Source organism: Peromyscus leucopus, chromosome 5 (assembly GCF_004664715.2).
Source record: "Peromyscus leucopus breed LL Stock chromosome 5, UCI_PerLeu_2.1, whole genome shotgun sequence".
Taxonomy (NCBI): Eukaryota; Metazoa; Chordata; class Mammalia; order Rodentia; family Cricetidae; genus Peromyscus; species Peromyscus leucopus.
In genome coordinates this window covers 14,347,190-14,368,500 of record NC_051067.1, presented here as the reverse complement: position 1 = coordinate 14,368,500, position 21,311 = coordinate 14,347,190, and the positions used below count along the sequence as shown (strand labels likewise).

At 48.0% G+C, this 21,311-nt stretch overlaps 1 protein-coding gene across 6 annotated transcripts in view; it reads right to left on the bottom strand.

Moving 5' to 3' along the window:
* The window catches only part of Fgd3 (FYVE, RhoGEF and PH domain containing 3), a 60,837-nt gene that overhangs the window by 14,197 nt on the left and 25,329 nt on the right, over positions 1–21,311 (bottom strand). For all 6 annotated transcript variants that reach the window (XM_028863836.2, XM_037205743.1, XM_037205741.1 and 3 more), the window contains 9 exons: positions 16,031–16,120; positions 13,633–13,769; positions 11,767–11,923; positions 8,310–8,448; positions 7,714–7,772; positions 6,197–6,343; positions 4,257–4,349; positions 2,561–2,640; positions 537–567 (listed from right to left, as the gene is read on the bottom strand). In XM_028863836.2, coding sequence (XP_028719669.1) covers positions 537–567; positions 2,561–2,640; positions 4,257–4,349; positions 6,197–6,343; positions 7,714–7,772; positions 8,310–8,448; positions 11,767–11,923; positions 13,633–13,769; positions 16,031–16,120 — 933 coding nt within the window. The remainder of the gene's footprint in view (positions 1–536; positions 568–2,560; positions 2,641–4,256; positions 4,350–6,196; positions 6,344–7,713; positions 7,773–8,309; positions 8,449–11,766; positions 11,924–13,632; positions 13,770–16,030; positions 16,121–21,311) is intronic.

Genomic DNA, 21,311 nt, shown 5'->3' with positions numbered 1-21,311 from the left:
GAGTCAGGGAAGGACGCTGGGGGTTCAGGGCCCAGGTGTCCACAGAGCACCCCTGATCATCTTATCCTGGCCGAAGACTCATGCCTTGGAGCCAGGAAGAACAAAGAGACTGGCTCTGGAAAGACGAGACCTAGCCCGAGGTCCCTCCGGGCCCTTTCTGGTTCCTTACTTGTGGAGAAGGGGCTGAAGGAAATGGACTGAAGGAAATAGACTGAAAGGCTTGTGGTATCTGAAAGCATATACAGAGGCACCCCATTGCCATTGTCTCCCTTCAGACATGAGGACAGGCAGGGCTAGTATTAGGAAAGCGTTCCTGGGTCATGTGGTCCAACATGAAACGACCATACTACAATAACATGCAGTGTAAGCCACACATGGTGATGCATGTCTGAAATCCTCAGGAGGGTTGAAGGTTTGAGACCAGTGTTGTTCCCTAACGAAACCTATCCCCCAAACACAAGGGCATTTGCTGAGCAGACCCCGGGCTCTAGGACAGGGGGGAAAGACAGAGATAGAACAGACTTGAGAAGCGTCACCTGAATCCATTCTCTCTTCTCTTCTTCTGTCCTACGAAGACAAAATCAGCATTTTATCAGTCCATCCACGGGTACCCACTGTGTGCCTGCCTAGCCACTGCCTTATAACTGCAACTCGAGGCTGGAAAGGTAGTTTCTGTGTGCAGAACATATGTGGCCCGATGTGGCCAGGCTCATCTTGCAGACCAACAGCTCCCTGGACCCTGGCAGCTGATTACAAAGCTCTTATGCACAGGCGGAGTGTGACAGACTGGGTTTCTAGTGGGAGATCAAGGTTGGCCTTGGAGGACAGGGTGACCAGATAGAGCAGACATCCCACATGCTGACCGGTAGTTTCCCCTCAGAGGTCCATCTCACAGAGGCAGCAACGTGTGTGTGCACAAAAGCCCAAGTATGGGGACTCTGTTCTCAGCACAGTCTGCCGAAATGAGACTCAGACTGTCAACCTGGGACCCTGTTGATGATTTTTTTTTAAAAATCATTACAGTTTATTTAGATTTTTTTGTGTCTGTGTATGTGTGTTAGTGCTACCTATGGAGGTTTAGAGGTCAACTTGCAGGAGCTGGCTTTTTCTTCCTATCATGCAGGAAGGATGGCACTCGAGTCATCAGGCTTGGCAGTGGGGCTTTTACCCACGAAGCCATCTCAATGGTGCCAGTTAAGGATATCGATGGGGACTGTGCTATTCCTGGAAAATGTGTGAGATCATAGGATGAATCCTGACACACTAACTGAAAAAAGCAAGATGAAGGACTGGTGTCCTGGTGAGTGTTTTGTCAAACTGACACAAGGCAGAGTTATCGAGGGAGAGGAACATCAGTTGAGGAAATGCCTCCATCAGACGTCCTGTAGGCAAGTCCTTGGGGGCATTTTCTTGATTAATGACTGATGTGGGAGGGTCCAGCATACTGTGGGTGGTATCACCCCTCTGCAGGCAGCCCTGGGTCATGTAAGAAAGCAAGCTGAGCAAGCCATGGGGAGCAAGCTGGTAAGCAGGTTCCTCTATTTCAGTTCCTGCCCTGACTTCCTTCAGGGGTGGACAGACTGGGGAGTGTAAGTGAAATAAACCCTCTTCTCAGTAAGCTGATTTAGTCATAGTGTTTTATCGCAGCAATAGAAACCCTGACCAAGGGACTGGAGAGATGATGGCTCAGCGGTTAAGAGCACTGGCCGCTCTTCCAGAGGACCTGGGTTCAATTCCCAGCACCCACATGGCAGCTCACAACTGTCTGTAACTCCAGGTCCAAGGGATCTGGCACCCTCACACAGACATGCATGCAGGCAAAACACCAATGCTCACAAAATAAAAATAAATAAATCTTAAAAACACAAAAAAGAAAGAAACCCTAACCAAGACACATGCTATTTGTTATAGCCACCTTCGAGAGAGAGAGTGTGTGTGTGTGTGTGTGTGTGTGTGTGTGTGTATACATGTTCATGTATGCAATTGGTATTGTGTGTCTTCCTCAATCACTATCCACCTTATTTTTTTTTTTGAGACAGGGTTTCTCTGTGTAGCTTTGGAGCCTCTCCTGGAACTTGCTCTATAGACCAGGCTGGCTTCGAACTCACAGAGATCAGCCTGCCTCTGCCTCCTGAGTGCTGGGATTAAAGGTGTGCACCACCACCACTTGGCTTCCACCTTACTTTTGATGCAGGACTTCTTACTGAACTTGGAGCTCATTAATTCCACTAGGGTGGGCTAGAGAGCAAGCCTCGAGGATCTGCCTGTCTGCCTCCACAGGACTGGGATTAGAGACACATTGCTGTGTCTGGCTTTTTACGTGAGTGCTAGAAATCTAAACTCAGGTCCTCATGTCATGAGGCAAGCATTTTACCCACAGAGATGTCTTCCCATCTTTAATTTAAAAATACATACACACACACACACACACACACACACACACACACACACTGTAAGCCAATAAAAACATATTGAAAGATTATCTCATTCAGTAAAAGAAGCCATCTGCTACAATCTCAGGTCAAAGATGTTCATATAGCCGCAGATGCTAGTGCCATACCGAGTCTGAAGCTCCAGGGACCTTTTTCTTCCTGTTATGATGAATGTGCGTGCTGCATTTGGTTTCACGATATCTTGCACCTGCACGAACAAAAACACAGAACAGAGCAAACGAATGCAAGTTGTCATTTTAGCTGTTCCTTAACACAGACCTGTGTTCTCTGATTCAGAGGTTATTATTTTATTTATTTTTTCCTGTGAAAGTGTCAGGGTGACCCCATGGGCTCTCAGATCTACAAAATGGGGATGTTGAAGCTCAGGGGGAGGGAGGGCAGGCCATTGGTCTTGCCCACACAGAGCTGGGCCTCAGTCTCTGTCTTTAGACAGCTGCTTGGGAAATACACCTGTCCATCAGGCCTCCTTTAGCAGTTGTTTGTCCCCAGGCAGCCCTGGCCAAGTCTTTCCCTTCCAGCATGCGGAACTTTACCCCCAGCACAGCCGCACCCCCTTGGGAGGGATGCAAACCTTAGAAGAGCCTTGCCTCTGTCCCTTAGAAGGTGCTTGGCCCGCATGGGCAGGTGCCCTGTGAGTTTAAAGGAGTGCCCCAGACAGAGTGGATAGAGTAGTGTCATTTCCTTGGAGGTCTCAGATTTTACTCTCTCACATCAGCAGAAAACCACAGAAGCACAGTTGCTCCTGGCAGCTCTTGGGCTGGTCTCTGTAAGAGCCCCTGACCTCAGTCAGCCCATTTGGAGGCACCACAGGTAGGCAGACCTGGACCCAGCCAGAAACCTCTGGACCTTCTCACTACATGTTGAAAATGATACTAACATATAAAAGCCACTAAAACAGGACTGGTTTTTAAAGACTTATCTATGTGTGTGTCTGTGTGCCGTTATGTACCCAAGTACAGGTGCCCGAGGAGGACAGAGGGAGAAATTGGATTCCCTGGAGCTAGAGTTACAGGCAGTTGTGAGCCACTCCATTTGGGTGCTGGGAACTGATGTTGGGTCTTTTGAAAGACGAGACTACTGAGTCGTCTCTCCAGCCCCTGGACCAATTTCTCATAGAGCAACACTGCAAACGTGGTTTCCTCTAACTATGGAAGAAGTAAGTTTTTGTTTTGTTTTGTTTTGTTTTTCCTGTAGCTAGTCACGGCTTGTAATTATTTCTTAACACGGATCCAGAGAATTCCAAGGGAATTTCTATGGAGTAGATAGCTGTTTAATCAAATCTCTGCTTTTTCAGATAGTTAGATTCATTTAATTAGAAAATATTTTTGGAGCAATTATTAATTCAAATCTCTCTCAGTGGCAGATAGAATCCATATCAGCCCTGAATGTCACAACTTTTGGATCAAGGCAAGAAAAGACAGAAAGACTTTGAGATAGTTCAGGGAATGAGACAACTTGCGGCCTGGGGTACAGGCCAGGCAAGTAGGCCTATACCCCATTCTGAATTTGTGACCTGAGTTTCACTCCTGGATCTGTAATTGGGGTCCTGAGTCCTGTCCTCACAAAGTGACAGCCTATCTTGTGTCTATGTGACCCCCATGGCTGTGAACTTTAGCTCCAGTTTCCTGTCCCCTTCAGCATGAGACCATCAGGGACCTGACAGGAAGTAGAATCCAAGACCTTGGGGAACACTGCCCACAAGGCTAGTATACCAGGACCAAGATGCTATCTCAGAAACCTTGAGTCACAGAAGTGAGCATCAAAGCCTAGCATCCCCATCCCTGATGTACCCCTTCCACCCACCTGGAGATCAGAGATGTCCATTTTCTCCCGTACACTGAACTTCTGGCCCATGAGCCTTAGTTTGGGTACACAGTAGAGCATCACATTGTTGAACTGCAAGAAAGGTGTCATGGGGAGAGATAGTTACAGGGAGCTCCTCACAGGGACCCATATAAGCGTTCTTTAATGTCTTAAAGTAATATATATATATATATATATATATATATATATATATAATATGTAAGTATATATCTATTTATTCAAAGATGCACACATGCCTCTAAGTAAGAGGACCAAGTAGACACCATAACAGGCTGCTCAGTCTTCTCTTAGAGATCAGGCCTCAATTTCAGTTTCCTGAGACTGAGCAAGCAGTTTCTGAGGAAGAGCCATGAACAAAAAGGACAATTTCCAACACCCCTGACAGCAAGGATGAGGAGGCCTGCTATGTGCAGTACCAGGCCTGAGCCAGCCCTCACAGTCAGCGCATACTAGGCCAGCCAGCCTGAGCCACAACAGCTCAAGAAGATAACCAAATAAGGACAAAGCCTGGGACTTGTCCAGGCCTGCTCCAAAATAGAGAAACTGTAGCCCTAGTCAGCCTCTGACTAGCCCTAGCCATTAGAACGTACTAATATGATTGCTACTTGCTTAGATAAAATGATCTAATTGCCTTAGCTATGCTTAAAAGGAGCCTGAGAGCTCCTCCCAGGGTCATCGCTCTTTTGCCTTTGTGTGGGATGGACAGCCCCAGCATGCTGGTAATAAATGCTCTTATTGATTGCATACATGGATGGTGGTCTTTTATGGGACTTCTCCAGGACCCTAACATTAAACACAACATTCAAAAGGCAGATTCTGAGCCTGTAATGGACAGCAATGGCCTCACTAAATACCAGAGACTAACAAACAAAAAGCCCAGTTTCAGGAAAGGGTTACTTCTTTTGGAGTTGTTGGCCAGTGAGGTCCCATAAACCCCCACACAGTGCAGGCTCCTGCTGATGCTCTTAGTTCCCCTCAAGAACTTGATGAAAACTCTACTGCTGAAAACACCACATACTTGAGTCACAAAACATGGAGAAATCAAGTCAGGACTGGCCTGGAAGCTTCATGCTACTGGATACCTTCTATAGTGCTGAAAATGCTATGCCAGAGGAGAGACGTAAGCATCCATCATACCCAGCTGAGAACCCTGTGAGCTACAATAACAACTGGCCCGGCAAGACATGCCCACTGGTACAATAGTGGCATGAATTCGTGGGAGTAACCAATCACTTTCCCATTGGATTTAAGGCTCACTCCACAAGATGAAACCCATACCTGCGTTATTAGGCAATAACCTGTGGCTAGATATGTCACAGGCCTTAGGTTACAAAAGAAAAGAAACTTTCAAAGACACAGCTACCAATTTAAGAATAGATGTGGGGCTATAGGCGGAAGGCAATGTGATAGGGTGCTTGCCTAGCAAAGATAATGCCTTAGGAGGAAGCAAGAAGAAAGAGGAAGAGGAGGAGGAAGGAGAAGAGGAAGAGGCAGTAGGGGAGAAGAGAAGCAGCTATAGAAAAAAGGAAAAAAAGATCGTGTCTCTTCCTATATGTCAGGTGCTTGAGTGGTTCCCTCACCATAACTCCTTCCTGTCTTCTCTTCTCTGTAAACCAGAGTTTAGTTCTGGGACAGTTGGGATCTTGATGTTTGGCTACAGTCTTTACATTTCTGGTTTCTGGAGACTCTTTAATTGTAACTGAGATAGACCAAAGAAAACAGAAATGCTGGATATAAGGGACATCAATATTAGATACTTGTGGAAACCAGGGCAGAGCCATGGACAAGAGATAGCCCAGCAAACTATCAGAGGAGGCTACAGAAGAACCTCCTCCTTGGGCTTCTAAGTCTTGCTGGCACTGCCCAGAGCCTGAGAAGGCAGATGAGGGATTCTGTAGCTGGGATTCAGCCTGACTCACCAAGAAGAGGTGTCGCTCCTGAGTGGTGCCATTCTTGGCTGACAATTTCTGGATGTTGCCCTCCTTGATCAGCTCATTGGCTGGGTTGACGATGTCCTCTTCCCCACCCAGCTGCTCATACACCTCCAGGAGCTTATGCATTTTCTCCTGCAAGAGACAGGAATTCTGCTCAGGCAGCTGCAAGGACAAAGGCCTAGGGAACTGCTTTGGACCCAGAGGTGAGCAAAGCCATGCTCTGCAACTGCCACCCGAGTCCGTTGTAGCAATGAAATGGCTGCCATCGAAAAGGGAAGGACACACAGGATGACATTTGAGCTAAATATCAAAGGGTGACAAGAAACTCATCATCCAGAGTGATAAATCACAAGCCTCTGTTGCTATGTACCAGGGACTGTTCTACACCATCCACATTTTAGTCATTTAATTCTGACACAAACTCTATGAGGTGAGTGGCATCATTATCCCCAGTTTTCAGACAAGGACATTGAGGAATGCAGGAGTCAGTTGAGTGGCTATGACCCAGACTGGGCCAATCTACACATCACATTCCTCAGGCCTGGTTGGGAAGTCACAAGGCACAGAGGTACAATGGGGACAAGGTTAACAGCTCATGGCTCTAGCTCCTGGTTAGAATTCAATACTATTCAAAGTAGAATTGATCCTGTAGGGACTTAGACAATACCAACAAGGGCTGGGCCAGGACCTGCTAGGCCTCAGATGTCCTGTCCTTGGGCTTGTAATTCTGATCTGTGTACCTAGAAGTGGCAGGTCAGGCTGGCCCCTCTGTCTCTTGTGTGGACACTGTAGATGGTAGTGGGTCAAACAGGGTACCTGGGACCCTGGAGGGCAGGGAAGAACCTATGACCTTGCAGGAGCTGGCAGGTATTTGGAAGAGTCAGGTGAAGTCATGGCCTATCCTGGCTTGCATTGGGAAGGTGGGTGTGGTAGTTTGAATGTAATTGCCTCCCCCACCTCCCCATAAGCTCATAGGGAGTGGCACTATTAGGAGATCTGGCTTTGTTGGAGTGGGTGTGGCCTTGTTGGAGGAAGTGTGTCACTGTGGGGGCGGGCACTGAGGTCTCCTTTGCTCAGACTTTGTTCTGTGTGACACTGAGACTTCTGATCAAGATGCAGCCCCCACCGTGTCTGCTTGCTCACCACCGTGCTCCCCACCACGATGACAATGGACTGAACCTCTGAAACTGTAAGCGAGCCCCAATTAAATGTTTTCCTTATAAGAGTTGCCATGGTCATGGTGTCTCTTCACAGCAATAGAAACCCTAACTAAGACAGTGGACATATGCCTACCTGGTTTGTACAGAGAGAGGCTGAGCATGCACTTGGTATTACTAGGGGGTGCTAGGATGTGTACCTGGTACATCCTGGGGAGACTGGGTATATATGTGCTCACTGATGGGGCCACCGGGGATCAGGGCTGAAGGTGCTTACTTATATGGGTCACCCACCCCCCACTCTCCCTGCATATGCTTTGTGTCCCTACAGCAGTCTGAACTCACCATCTTCCGAATGGCAGCGTTGGAATGGTCAGCAGCTGTGGAGATGAGCTCCAGGGACCCTGAATAAGGAGAACCGAGTGAGCCTGGGCACGTGGTAACTTCACAAGTTCTCGCTGGAGAGGCTGACACTGAAAATGTAGGCATGGCTTCCAGTGGGAGGCCCTGTTCCTGCACTTGGCCTTGCTCAGGGTGCCCAGACCGCTCCAGAGGTCTGGCCCAGAAGACACAAAGCCCAGAGCCACTTGCTGAGCCTGCTGGGGCCAACACAAGTGGGACCCTTGACTCACTTGCACAGTTCCCAGTCTTGTGCTGCCCACCAGTTGCACTGGTCATGACTCTTGAAATAAGAATGCCCTCACTGTGGGACCCGCTGCTCTGAATGGAGTCAGCATTTGGCAATGTCTTCCCCAGAGATAGCAAAAGACTAAATCACTTTGCTGCTAGTTTCTCTCTCTCTCTCCATATATATATATAAAATTAGATATACACATATCCCTCCCTCCCCCCCTCCTCTGCCTTTCTCTTGTGTGTCTCAGCCCAGGGTTCTCAGCCTCCTCCAGAGATTCCCCCTCAGCCTCGAAGCCACCTCCACTTACTCTCAGCATCCTTCCGGTCTGGGGCATCCCTGGGGAGCCTCTTCAGGTAGTCTTTGAGCAGCAGCTCATAGCGGGGCACCCTCTGCACAGGCTCCAGCATGTGGTGCTGCAGCGTCAAGTTCCCGCACACCTCCTGCTTCTGGGGAACAGAGAACACGTGGGGTCACCAGTCTAGCCCCCCGCTTCTGGCACCACAGGCCCTGCAGGTTCCCTGGAGCTGCCTGCTGTTCAAGACACAATTGGCACAGACCACACTTGATGGCTAGAGAAACTGAGGCTGGGAGGTGCCCCATGATGGAAGGAGAACTGGAACTTTCTGGGTGGGTAGCTCTGGATTGAAGAAAACAGGTGCCAGAGCAATGCCTCCCCCCACAAAAGTGATCCCCACTCCTACCCGACCCTCCTCACACTCAGGGGGAGGTCATCTTAGCTCCCCCAGTATCAGTCCTCAAGCCTTGAGGCTGATGAGGGTCCCCGCATAGTAAAGGAAGGAGAGAGCGAGTGGGTGCAGGGAAGCCTAGCCCTGCACTGTCCCCCCTCTCCACTCCTCCCCTACTCCCTCCAGATCACAGCTCCCCCTCCGCCACACTTCCATGCCACCCTTGACCCTGCCCACAGGCCTATCCACGAAGACTGCTAGCACACTACGGCCTCTTCGCTCACACTGGGCTCTCCTGCCATGCTGCCTGGTTCATCTGCCTCCGCCATGTGGACAGCGGAGAGAGCCTGTTGTCTCCCCACCCTGCCCACTGCCCTGCCCTGCCCCTCACACCTTCAGGACCCCAGCTACCCACATCTTCCTCAGGCCTCAGTACAAAACTTCTGGTAGAGATGGGCTTAAAACTCTTTTGGGTGCAACAGGTTCTGGGGATCCGAACTCAGGTCCCTGTGTTTAACATAACACTTTACCCACCAAGCCATCTTCTCAGCCCCTAAAACAATTAAGGCTTTTTTTTTTTTGAAGTGGGGGGGAGGGCAGTTGGTTTGGTTTGGTTTTGGTTGTTGTTAACTTTTTCAAGACAAGAGTTCTCTGTGTAGAGCTGGATGGCCTGGCCTTGAACTCGGAGATCCACTTACTTCTGCCTCTGAGTGCTGGGATTAAAGGTGTGTGCCTCCCTCCATATGCCTGTCTTTTTTAAATGAAGGTTGCAATTATGAAAAGAAAATCTGAGTATCGGTGCTGGAAAGATAGCTCAAGGTTAAGAGCACTTCCTGCTCTTGCAGAGAACCCGGGTTCAGTCCTAGCAACTACATGGCTAATGACCATCTGTAACCCTAGTTTCAGGGTGTCTGACATCCTCTTCTGACCTCTTTGAGAGCCAGACATGCATAGGGTTCACAGACATACATACAGGCAAAATACTCACATAAAATAAAACTTTAAAAAAATCTAAAAAAAAGTCTGAGTGTCATGTGCTTGCTTGTGATCCCAGTGCTGGGGAGACAGAGACAAGCAGATACCATTGGCCAGCCTGCTAATGAGTTCTGGGTTCAGTGAGAGACCCTGCCTCAAAACATAAGGTGGGGAGTGATAGAAGACAATCAACCTCAGCTGACCTCTGACCTCCACGTGCACATACAAGCATACCCCCCCCCACACACAATTATTTCAAGCAAGAAGCAAGGGAAGATGAGGAATGGATATTCATAGGGCTTCAAAGTACCTCCCTGCTAGAAACTTATGAATAGAGAGAGGAAAAAAAAAAAAAAAGCTTTGCTCCAATGACTCTCACACAGAGGCACAGCCCAAATTGAATCATGGAAAAACCACAGATAAATCCAAGCCAAGAGACAGTCAATTCCCTCAAGAGGACAAGGACAGAGCCTGTCCTAGAGGGCAGGACTCAGTCTGATAATGAGAGCAGTGTGTGGTCCTTCTTTGGTTTGTGAACCACAAAAAGAAAAAAAGCAGAGAAAACTTAGAAGTGCATCCTTGGGATGGCTGGTGACTGTGCAGGCTGCGAGGAGACACAGTGAAGTGACAGCCACGTGAGGACCTTGATTTCAGTGATCACGGTGTGTGAGGGAGACACTCTGCTTCACACTTAGGGATGAACCTTTAGTACCGTCTGCAGATGAGTTTCAAAAGACAATAACCATCATGTGTGCTTAGAGATCATGGTAAATAGCACAGAATGTCTGTAATATCTGTAAGTTTGTCCTTCTGTGGTCAGGCCTGAGTATGGTGTGTGCATGCATATCTCTGGCTGAAAACTGAGCTTCTTTGAGGCTTGCTAATCATCCCCAGAATGTACCTGTCTCATGACTCTACCCTCAGCCCCTGGCACAAAGGTTCAGACACATGCCACCATGTCTGCCTTTACCTGGTGCTAGAGATCCAAACAGGTTCTTGGCTCTTTCTCTAGCCTTAAATCGGTCATTTTACAAACTTTTGGTAAATGTTTGGAATTTTTTAAGGCTTATAATTTATAATATGCTTTGGATCAAGCAAAGAATTCTCCAGAGACCAAGGGAAATCTGATAGTTATTTGATCCCATTTTGTTCAGGTCAAGGCTTCTTGGCCTTGGTCATGGACATTTGCATAGGAGAATTTGCGGTTGTGAGCTATCCTGTGCATTGTAGATCTGCCCCAGATTCTACCCTCCAGATACCAGAAGCCACATCGGTGTCAGCAGACACAGTCTGGGCCAAGGGGCAGAACCATGGCTGTGTCTAGCAGGAAGTATCCCCAGACAGTCCCCACTGTTCAGGGACAACACAGTGCTGAGGCAGTCAGGGCAGACAATGTCATCCCAATCCTGGAGGTGTCTGGTCACCTGAGGACCTGCTGGATCCAAAGGCCTGGTCTGCCCTGTGTGGACAGGAACAGTGGCCTGTGCTCAGGATGAACACTGTCTTGCCCTCTTGAGGGAGATGTATGTGAGCTCACAGTACAGAGGAGTCTTGTACCACACACTTACGTGAGAATGTAGTGTCACAGCTTCTTCAGAGGGCTGGGATGGGGGAATGTTGTAGCTGCTCAAGCATAAGGACCTGAATTCAACCCCAGAACCCATGCAGAAAAGCCAGGCATATTGATAAAGGCCTGTGATCCCAGCACTGCAGAATCCAGGTGTGTTGGTACACATTTGCAATCCCAGCACTCAGGAGGTGAAGGTAGAAAGTTTGAAGTTCAAGGTCATTCTTGGCTTCATAGGGAGTTAAGTTGGTCAGGTCGAGAGGCCTTGTTTTGTTGTGGAGGAATTTTTTGTTTGTTTTTGTTGTTGTTTTTGGTTGTTTGTTTTTGTTTTGGAGATGGTTTTAGCATGTAGTGCTATCTGGCCTAAAATTTGCTATGTAAACCAGGGTGGCTGCAAACTCACAAAGATTCACCTGCTTTTGTCTCCTGAGTGCTGAGATTAGAGGCACGTGCCTGGCCTGAGACCCTGTCTTAAAAAATCTTTTTGGAATTAAAAAAAAAAAAGGTGTGTATATCATACTCCTTCAGCTACCAACCTGGATGCTGTGGATGACGTCCTTAAACTGTGGAGAGCGCTGGGTCCATGTGCTCACCAGCCCCATTGCCCTGTCAAAGTTCTTGACGTACTCTCCGTACATCTTCAGGAACGGAGCCAGTTTCTGCAGGATGTCTCCAAGTCGAGGGTTTGTGTCCCTGCATGGAGAAGCATGGCCATCGGATGAACAGTCGTCTAGGTGGAACAGTGCTGACAAGCAGTGCTCTGATGGTAAGCACGCTGGCCAGCCTCTCTGAGCGTGTTTCCTCCCGCATTGTGGAGCAGAAAATAGTGTTACTAGACATTAGGAGAGGGTTTCTCTAAATACTTCAACAGCACCGGTGAGGCCCGGAGCCCAAAGACAAGGTCTTAGCAATGGTGCTGCCCCTGATTGGTGGGCCGGTCAGTGAAATGCTATTCTAAATGAGCACAGATTAGAAATGACGGATCTATGCACTGCCACCAAAGCCACAGAGAGAAGCAGACTTTGCAAGACAAACAGCGAAAAGTTCTTGGTGCGCTGAGTGAACAAATAAATTCTAGGAAGCAAATATTATGATAACAGTTGTGCAGTTATGGCCTCTGCATTAAAACATCTCCTCCAGGAAAGGGGGAGGGGGTCCTTAAGACTCAGGCAGTAAAACTTAACCAGACTCAGGAAGTGACCAAAACTTCAGGAAGCTCCTGAAACTTACATGATTCAGAAGGCCTCACCCCAAGGTCATAAAAGCGGTAGCAATTGCTTGGGAGAGACTTTTCACTCGGCCAAGCCGCCATCAAGCTGTGGGGGAGCTTCAGGAATGCAGCCTTCATGAGACCTCCCCTGCTGCAGACACCTTGAAGTCACCCATGCTCCCATAAGTAACCCCAATAAACTCACTGCTTCAACTAAGCTGGGATTGGGTGGCATCCCCTTTTTAATTTTTTTAAAAAAATTTTTGGTCTATCATTGGTGCCCTATCTTGGGTAAACAGATGTTATTCACATCTCCACAGGAAAAATCAACACAGTAGTTTTTGATCTTCAAGCTCTCTTTTGAAGATTTATCCTTAGTAATTACCAAAACCAAAGGGGAAAAAAAGCACAGGCAGAAAGCCACCACTTGGTACTCCTGTGAAACTATGCACAAAGTTTTGATTTTACAAGATTAAGCAACAAGTAGCCCTGTGTCGTCATCATTACAAGACTGTGGAGACACTGTGAGGATGCGTAGGGATTCCAGAGCATGGAAGGAGAAAGCTTGTGCTGCAGACATGGACTTTGTCCCCCGAACTCCACGGCCAGCTCTAAACACCTTCAGGACACAGTGCAGCCTGCCCTGCCGCTTCTGAAGATTCACAAAATGGCCCAGCCACACACTGAGACAAAGATGACAAGACACACCCCCAACCACCCAAGGCAGAGTCAGGAGACACGAGGGGCATGCCAGCCCTGCAAAGGGAAGGAGGCAAACTTCACGCCTCCCAAAATGCAGGCGGTGCATGGTTAAAACTGGTCAACCTCTCTCATGGCATCGCATTGCAGCTTTCTCTAAAGACAGGCAGAAGCTGAGGGCCACAGAAAGCAAAGGACTGGAACCACTCTTGAGGAGAAAGTCTTTTTTAAAAGCAAAGGTAGAAACAGGCTGAGAGGGAAAATAAAACCACCAGGAATGTTCACTGTGCTGCTTCCAGAGGTCAGATCTCACCCCGATCCACAAGCTTAGAGACCCCCCAAGGCCCAGTCACAGCCACCACCCCGGAAGAGGCGGTGCTGGGGTTGGAACCAGAATCTCAGGGAAGGGAGGCACCCAGGTCTCCATGAGACAGCCCCCCACCCCCAAGAACCTGGTTTAGAGGCCCTGTGGGTGGCCCTGGACCATACTCACCACTCCTCTGTGATCCTCTTCTGCAACTCGGGCAGGAGGAAGTGCCCGTGGAAACGGTAGATGGAAGAGATGTTAGAGAAAACGCCCGTGGTGACTTCTGGAGGGATCCCCGCTTCTGTCAGCTTGGTGCAGAAGACCTGAGAAGTCACAGAGAAGCCCACAATGGCCACCGTGAGCCAGCCAGACACCTGCCACAGGAGTGTGCTCTTGGGTTCCTCTTTTTTTATCTGACCTCGAACTCAGAGATCCACCTGCCTCTGCCTCCCAAGTGCTGGGATTAAAGGCATGCACCACCATCACCTGGCTTTTTTTTTTTAATTAAATTTTTTTTTTTTTAAATTAGGTGACACACTTTTAATCCCAGCACTTTGGAAACAGAGGAAGGTGGATCTCTGTGAGTTCGAGGCCAGCCTGGTCTACAGAGCAAGTTCCAGGACAGCCAGGGCTACTCAAAGAAACCCTGTCTTGAAAACAAAGCAAACAAAAAAATTTACTCTGTGTGTGTGTGTGTGTGTGTGTGTGTGTGTGTGTGTGTGTGTGGTGCATGCAGTGCACACACCTGTGTGTATGTATATGCAGAGGCCTGAGGAAGACATCAGTGTCTTGCTATCAGTCCCCAGGGCATTCTCTTGAGCAGGGTCTAGAGGCAAGTTAGCAGCCAGTGAACCCCAGCAACCTCCCGTCTTTGCACTCCATGCTGCTGGGGTGACAGATGTGTGTGCACTTTGTTTATGTTTATTTTATGCCTACAAATGCTTTGTCTGAGTTATGTCTATGCACCTGTGTGCCTTGTGCCTCGGAGCCTCTGGAACTAGAATTACAGATGGCTCTAAGGCCTTACATTGGTGCTAGGGACCAAACCCAGGTCCTCTGGAAGAGCAACCGTCGCCCCCAACTGCTGAGCCATCACTCCAGCCCCCAAGTGTGCACTTTTTACGTGGGTGCTGGGATTCAAACACAGGGCTTCGTGCTTGCATGTAAACACTCTGTGATGGCTGTTACACCAACTTCACACAGGCTAGAGTCATCCAAAAGGAGGGACCTCTGTTGAGAAAATGCCTCCATACGATCCTGCTGTGGGGGCATTTTCTTAATTAGTGATTGATGGGAGAGTGCCCAGCCCATTGTAGGTGGTGCCGTCCCTGGGCTGTTGGGCCTGGGTGCTCTTAAGAAAGCAGGCTGAGTGAGTTTGATGAGCAAGCTGGAATCAGCACTCCTCCATGGCCTTTGCATTCAGCTCCTGCCTCCATGTTCCTGCCCTGGTTGAGTTTCTCCACCTTCCTTCAAGGATGGTCTATGATGCAGAAGCATAAAGCAAATAAACCCTTTCCTTTCCAGCTTGCTTTCGGTCACGGTGTTTCAAAACAACAATAGTAACTCTAACCAAGGCACACTCTTACCTGCTGAGCCATCTCTCTAGCCCCATTTACGTTTCCCTGATGAATGTCAGAACCAGAATCCTCCAGCTTTAAGTCTATGGAAAGCTTGCTTACAGCTGAGGATCAGGGTTAAGTAGGAGCAGTGTGTGTGTGTGTGTGTGTGTGTGTGTGTGTGTGTGTGTGTGTGTGTGTGGTGGGGGGATGGGGTGTGACATCTTTCATCATCACCCTCTCAGGAGTAGAAGGAGATCTCCTCTGACTTGGGAGGCACAGGCAGGGGCCACACCCTGTGCAGACCTTGTTTTCCTGGGTGCTGTATTTTCTGTGCTAAGGATCTTCTTCCCATTTCCTCATGGGCAGGGATGCATAGCCCCCACTGACCCAGCTATGGATGTTTTGTGTGTGTACATGTGTGCACGTCCATGAGAGTGCAGGTGCACATGGGCATAGATGTGTGCATGCCGTGGAGCTTAGAGGACAATTTCAGATGTCATTCCTCAGGCATCATTCATCTTGTTTGGGGGGCTTTTGTTTGTTTGTTTGTTTTGACAAGGTCTTTTCACTAAACTTAAACTTGCCAAGTAGGTAAGACTAGACTGTCTGACCAGCAAGCTCGAGGTATCTCTCTGTCTCCACCTCCCCAGTGCTGGGATTATAAGCATTAACCATCATTATTAGCCTAGCATTTTTACATGAGTTCTAAAAATCAAACTCAAGCCCTTGTGCCTTCAAGGCAAGCACTTTACTAACTGAGGCATCTCCTCAGACCCCAACATCCTTCATGTGTTCAAATCATGCATTCTCCATGAAGAAATGTCCCCCACTGTGAACACACTGAGCTGCTGCTCCAGAGCCACAAGCACTGGGAACAAAAACATCTGTTTTCAGCCAGACTTCACTTTATCTGAATTTTAGTACCTGTCTTTCGTACTCTAAGCATGATACCCAAACAATGCGAAGGGATCTGTAGTTTGAATTCTGGGCGTGGAGAGAAGGGGATTCCCAGCCCTCCGGGCTACCTGGTCCAGCAAGTGCAGACGCCTCACGTAGGCTTCCTCTGTGTGCAGGAGCTCCTGGGCAATGTGCAGCAGCTTCTGTGGTTCCGAGCGCTGCAGAAAGAAGGGAGCCACTTACTTGGGGGTGGGGGCGGTGCACCGAACAAGGCTACCCACAATACACCAGGATGCCCAGGGTGCAGAGAGAGCAGAAAGAGGCTCCTGAGTCTCAGATGTGGTACTTGGTTCTCTTAGATGCTATTTGCATGGAGAGTTCTAGAAAAAGCACAGCAGTTTCTGCCAGTCTCTCCAAAGCTTCTTCAGTCCAGATGGGACTGGAAATGTTTCTGGACCTCTAACTAGGGAGCAGCCATAGCAACCACATCAAAATCAAATGTATAGCTGGAGTGCCGCTCAGTGAGAGAAAATTTGCCTACCATGCACAAAACCTGGGGTTCCATCACTAGCAACACACACACACACACACACACACAAAATCGTATCTGCCCTACTATGTAAAGGTATTACATTTGTTTATGCAGAATGTTAGTTTAATTGTGTAAAGACGTGTTTCATTTATTTCTGCTGCCTTTGTTAACGATGTAAAGATGTGTTGCATTTCTTTCACCTTGCCTGCCTAAGGCACCTGATTGGTCTAAAAGAAGGAGGAGAGAACATGGGAGAAATGGAGGGACACTCCTGGGGCCAGAAGCCAGCCAGCTGCCAGCCAGCCATGGAGACAGCAGGAAAGAAAGATATACAAAAAGAAACAAAGGTAAAAAAAGTCCCAAGGCAAAATGTTGATAAAGAGAAACAGATGAAAACAAGAGCTAAGCTAAGGCCGAGCTTTCAAAACTAACAGTAAGTCTCTGTGTCGTGATTTGGGAGCTGGTTGATGGCCCAGAAGAAAGCCTGCCACACTACTGCAAAGTGACATCAACAAGGCAGAAGGCCACCAAGCTGCAGGTCCTCCACAGAGACCCTGATGGAACAACATACGGACCAGAAAACCTATGAGAGCTGGAGACACAAAGTGAGCCACCACTGCACCCACAGGTGTGTGCCACAAAGGGCACCCAGGGGAAGGTGGGGAAATTGGTGGCACTGGATATACCCATCCTAGTCTAGTTGTTTGGCAGATAACAAAGTGCCTGTGAGTGTATAGTTTATAAACAACAGAAATGTATTCCAGTTATGGAAGATGGAATTTCAAAGTCAAAGCATGGGCAGGTCTGGTGTCTGGTGAGGTCACAAGTCTCTGTTTCAAAATGGTGACGCTGATGCCTGAGCTCACAGTGAGAAAGGGGAGGAAAAGGGAAGAGGGATGAATGCTGCTTCGTCCTCAAGGGACAGAAGAACAGAAGAAAAGGAACCCACGAACTCCTCCCTTGTGGCTATTTTATTGTATTTGTATTGTATTTATTATTTACAGTACTGGGGACTGAACCCTGCCCTGAACACGCCCTAAGGCACTGGCTGCTGGGCTACCTCCCAGGCTTTCCCCACTCCCTCCTGTGGGGACACTGATTCCCTCCTCATTACTTAACACCTCCTAATGGCTTAACCACGAAACAGACCATGATCTTAGTATTGTCACATTGGTGACAGGACTCTAGCAGGTGACTTCCGGGGTGCATATTCAGTCTATGGTCATGCCCTTCAGCATTCTTCCCCCTATGCAATATGGCACAGAACAAATGGGGGGGGGGAACGTCCACACCAGGCCTCCTCCCACACCAGGGCTCCTCCCACACCAGGGTCCCTTCCACACCAGGACTAGGCCTGCAGGGTAGAAACAGAAAACTCAGCCAGGCACTGATAGGTCTGGCTCCTCAGAGCTCTACCCAGGGGACTTGGGACTGTGGACGCTGTCTTGCATGAGTAGAGAGCAGATGAACCCAGAACTGGAGTGTAAAAGTCACTGAAAACAAAGAGCAGCAGCACGTAAGAATTCGGGTTCCACAGGCAGATGCTCTGAGACCCCCAGCGATGTTGATAAAGTCTTCCTCCACCTAAAGCTCCACACAGTCTGGAGGGATGGTTTCTTCAAATGCCCCCATCCAGTCAAAACTAAAAGCCACAAACAAAACTTATAAACCATACATAGAAGCAGGAGACTATGACCCAATCAGAGGAAGAAAACAATCCCTCTGAAGTTGACCCTAAAGAATAGTAGATCTGGGGCTTGAGGGGGTCAATTCAGTCAGCAAAGTCCTTGCCACATAGGCACAAGAGCCTGAGTTTAGTCCTGGGTTCTTATATAAACAGCCAGGCGTGATGACTTGTAATTCCAGCACTGGAGAGGGAGAGGTAGGAAGATCCTTGGGGCTCCCTGGCCAGCCTACCCAGACTAATCAGCGAGCACTAGACCCCAGTGAGAAACACTGTCTCAAAAAAACCAAGGTAGATAACAGTTGAGGGAAGACATAAGGTTGTACTCTGGCCTCCACACACAAGTACACATATATGCATGTGTACCTACACACACACACAGAGAGAGAGAGAGAAAGAGAGAGAGAGAGAGAGAGAGAGAGAGAGAGAGAGAGAGAGAGAGAGAGATCTATGATCAAGCAAAGATGGGGAAAATCTGTCATAAATGCGCTAAAAAAATTTAAGAAATGACATATGAACAAGAAACACCATCAACAGGGATATAAACAAAACCATTAAAAAGAATGAAGCAGACATTCTAGAGTTGAATAGCCTGTGGAGCTCATAAAGAGGGTCCATCCAGACTTGAACAGGCAAAAGAAACTGCAAACTTGAAGAGAAGTCATTCAAACAGGAATTGCTGTGATCATCTCTTCTTTTTTATTTTATTGTATGGGTGGTTTTGCTTGTCTGTGCACATGTGCATGCAGCGCCCATGGAGGCCAGAAGAGGGCATCAGATCCCCTGGAACTGGAGTTACAGAAGGTTGCAAGCTGTCATGTGGGTGCTTGGAATCAAACTGGGGCCTCTGGGATAGCATCCAATGCTCTTCACTGCTGAGCCATCTCTCCAGCACCACACCCTGCCTTTTTTTTTCCAAGATTTACTTATTTCTATTTTATGTATATAAATGTTTTGCCTGCATGTATATATGTGCACTAGGTGTATGCCTGGTGCCTGAAGAGGCTAGAAGAGAGCATCATATCCCCTGAAATTAGAGTTATAGATAGTTGTGGGTAACGGGAACTGAACCCAGGTCTTCTGCAAGAGCAACCAGTGCTCTTAACCCACAAGCCATCTCTCCAGCTCCCAAAGAAGTCATTTAAAATCAGTCAGTGGAGAAATAAGGCGTTTGCTACTAAATTTGATGTGAAGGCGGGCTTTGAGGTCTCATATGCTCAAGCTATGCCCAGTGTGGTACACAGTCTCCGTCTGCTGCCTACGCATCAAGGAAAACTCTCAACTCCATCACTATGTCTTCCTGCTTACCACCATGCACACCGCCATGCTTCCCGCCATAGCAATAACAGACTAAACCTCTGAAACTGTAAGCCAGTCCTAATTAAATGTTTTGCTTTATAAGAGTTGCCGTGGTCATGGTGTCTCTTCACAGCAATAGAAACCCTAATTAGACACATACTAGTAAATAAATAAGAACATATATCTTGGGGGGGGGGAGAACAGCAAAAGGAGTTGGTCAAGAAGAGATGACGGATTGGAGCTACAGGGATGCTCCGCTGGCACAGCACTTGCCTAGGGCAGGAGTCTCTGGATTCCACAACAGCACACATCAACTGGGTGTGGGTGTGGTGGCACATGCCTGCAATCCTAACAGTTAAGAGCCTAAGGCAGGAGGATTATTAGTTTGGGGTCATCCTGGGTTACACAGCCCAGAAATAGTAATAAGAAAACCGTGAAATCCATCTTCAATGGTCTGTGACATATCCAGGTGAGTCTGTGGCATCAGGAAGGAGGAGGTGGATGTCAGCATCAAATGAAACGCTGCAAATTTAAAATGTTTTAGGAACAACAATGGTAGCTAGAAGTAAAACATCTATGAATATGCACAAAAGGAGAGTAGAAGGAATCAAAGTATATCATTACCAAAATCAATGAAATAAATTGCAAGACACACAGTAAGAGAGGAAAGGGGAGAGCAAGAGAGTGACCGGGTGCAGGCAGCAACCTCCCGAGTGGCCTTCATGTCCTTCCCCATTAGTACTGACTTTACATGTAATCATGTAAACTCTTCAGAAGAAAATACACAGGTCAAATGAACTAGAGACAGCTGACGCTGGGTGTGGTAGCACATGCCTGTAATTCCAGCGAGAGGACTGAGAATACAAGCCAGCCCGGCTATGAGGCAAGTTCCAGGCCAGCCTGAGGTATAAAGTGAGTCAACCCCCCTCTCTCTTCCCCCACCTCACCTCATCCAGGAGGGTTGATCCTGGGGCACCAAGATCCTGGGGCAAACAAACAACAATTAATTATAGTTGTTTGGGTTGGTTTTGAGACAGGCTCTCCTGTAACTCAGACAGGACTCAAACTCCCTGTGTAGCTGAGGGTGAGTTTCAGCTTCTAATCCTAGGATTGCAAGTGTGCACTATCACACTCCCTCTTTCCTAGATATGTTGTTGTGGAATAATTGTTTTGTACACTGTGAAGATTTGTCACCTGAATTGGTTTAATAAAAAGCTGAGCCAGGCGGTGGTGGTGCATGCCTATAATCCCAGCACTCGGGAGGCAGAGGCAGGTAGATCTCTGTGAGTTCAAGGCCAGCCTGGTCTACAGAGCTAGTCCAGGACAGGCTCCAAAGCTACAGAGAAACCCTGTCTCAAAAAACCAAAATAAATAAATAAAATAAAAAGCTGAGTGGCCAATAGCTAGGCAGGATTTTCAGGGCAGAGAGGATGCTGGGAAGAAGAAGGCGGTGACGTGGAGAGTTGCCAGCCATGATGGAGGAAGCAGGAAAGCAGCATGGATAGTACAGAGCAAAGGCAATAAAGCCACGAGGCAGAAAGTAAATGAACAGAAATGGGTTAATTCAAGTAACAAGAGCTAGTTAGAAAAAAACCTAAGCTACCGAGTGAACTTTCACAATTAATAAGTCTCCATGTCATGATTTGGGAGCTGGCAGGAGGGACAGAAAAATCCACCTACATATGTTATTCATAAGAGACTCATTTTGTATATTTGCATGTAAGAAACCACAGGATGGAAGTGGGGAAAGATGGAAGATGAAATCCTATGCAAATAGCAACTTCCCCCTTCCCTCCAAAAAAAAAAACGAATGGCCTTATTTATAGCACACAGAATAAGATGTTTGCCACTAAACCTGATGACCTGAGTTCAATCCTTGGGAACTATGTGGTGG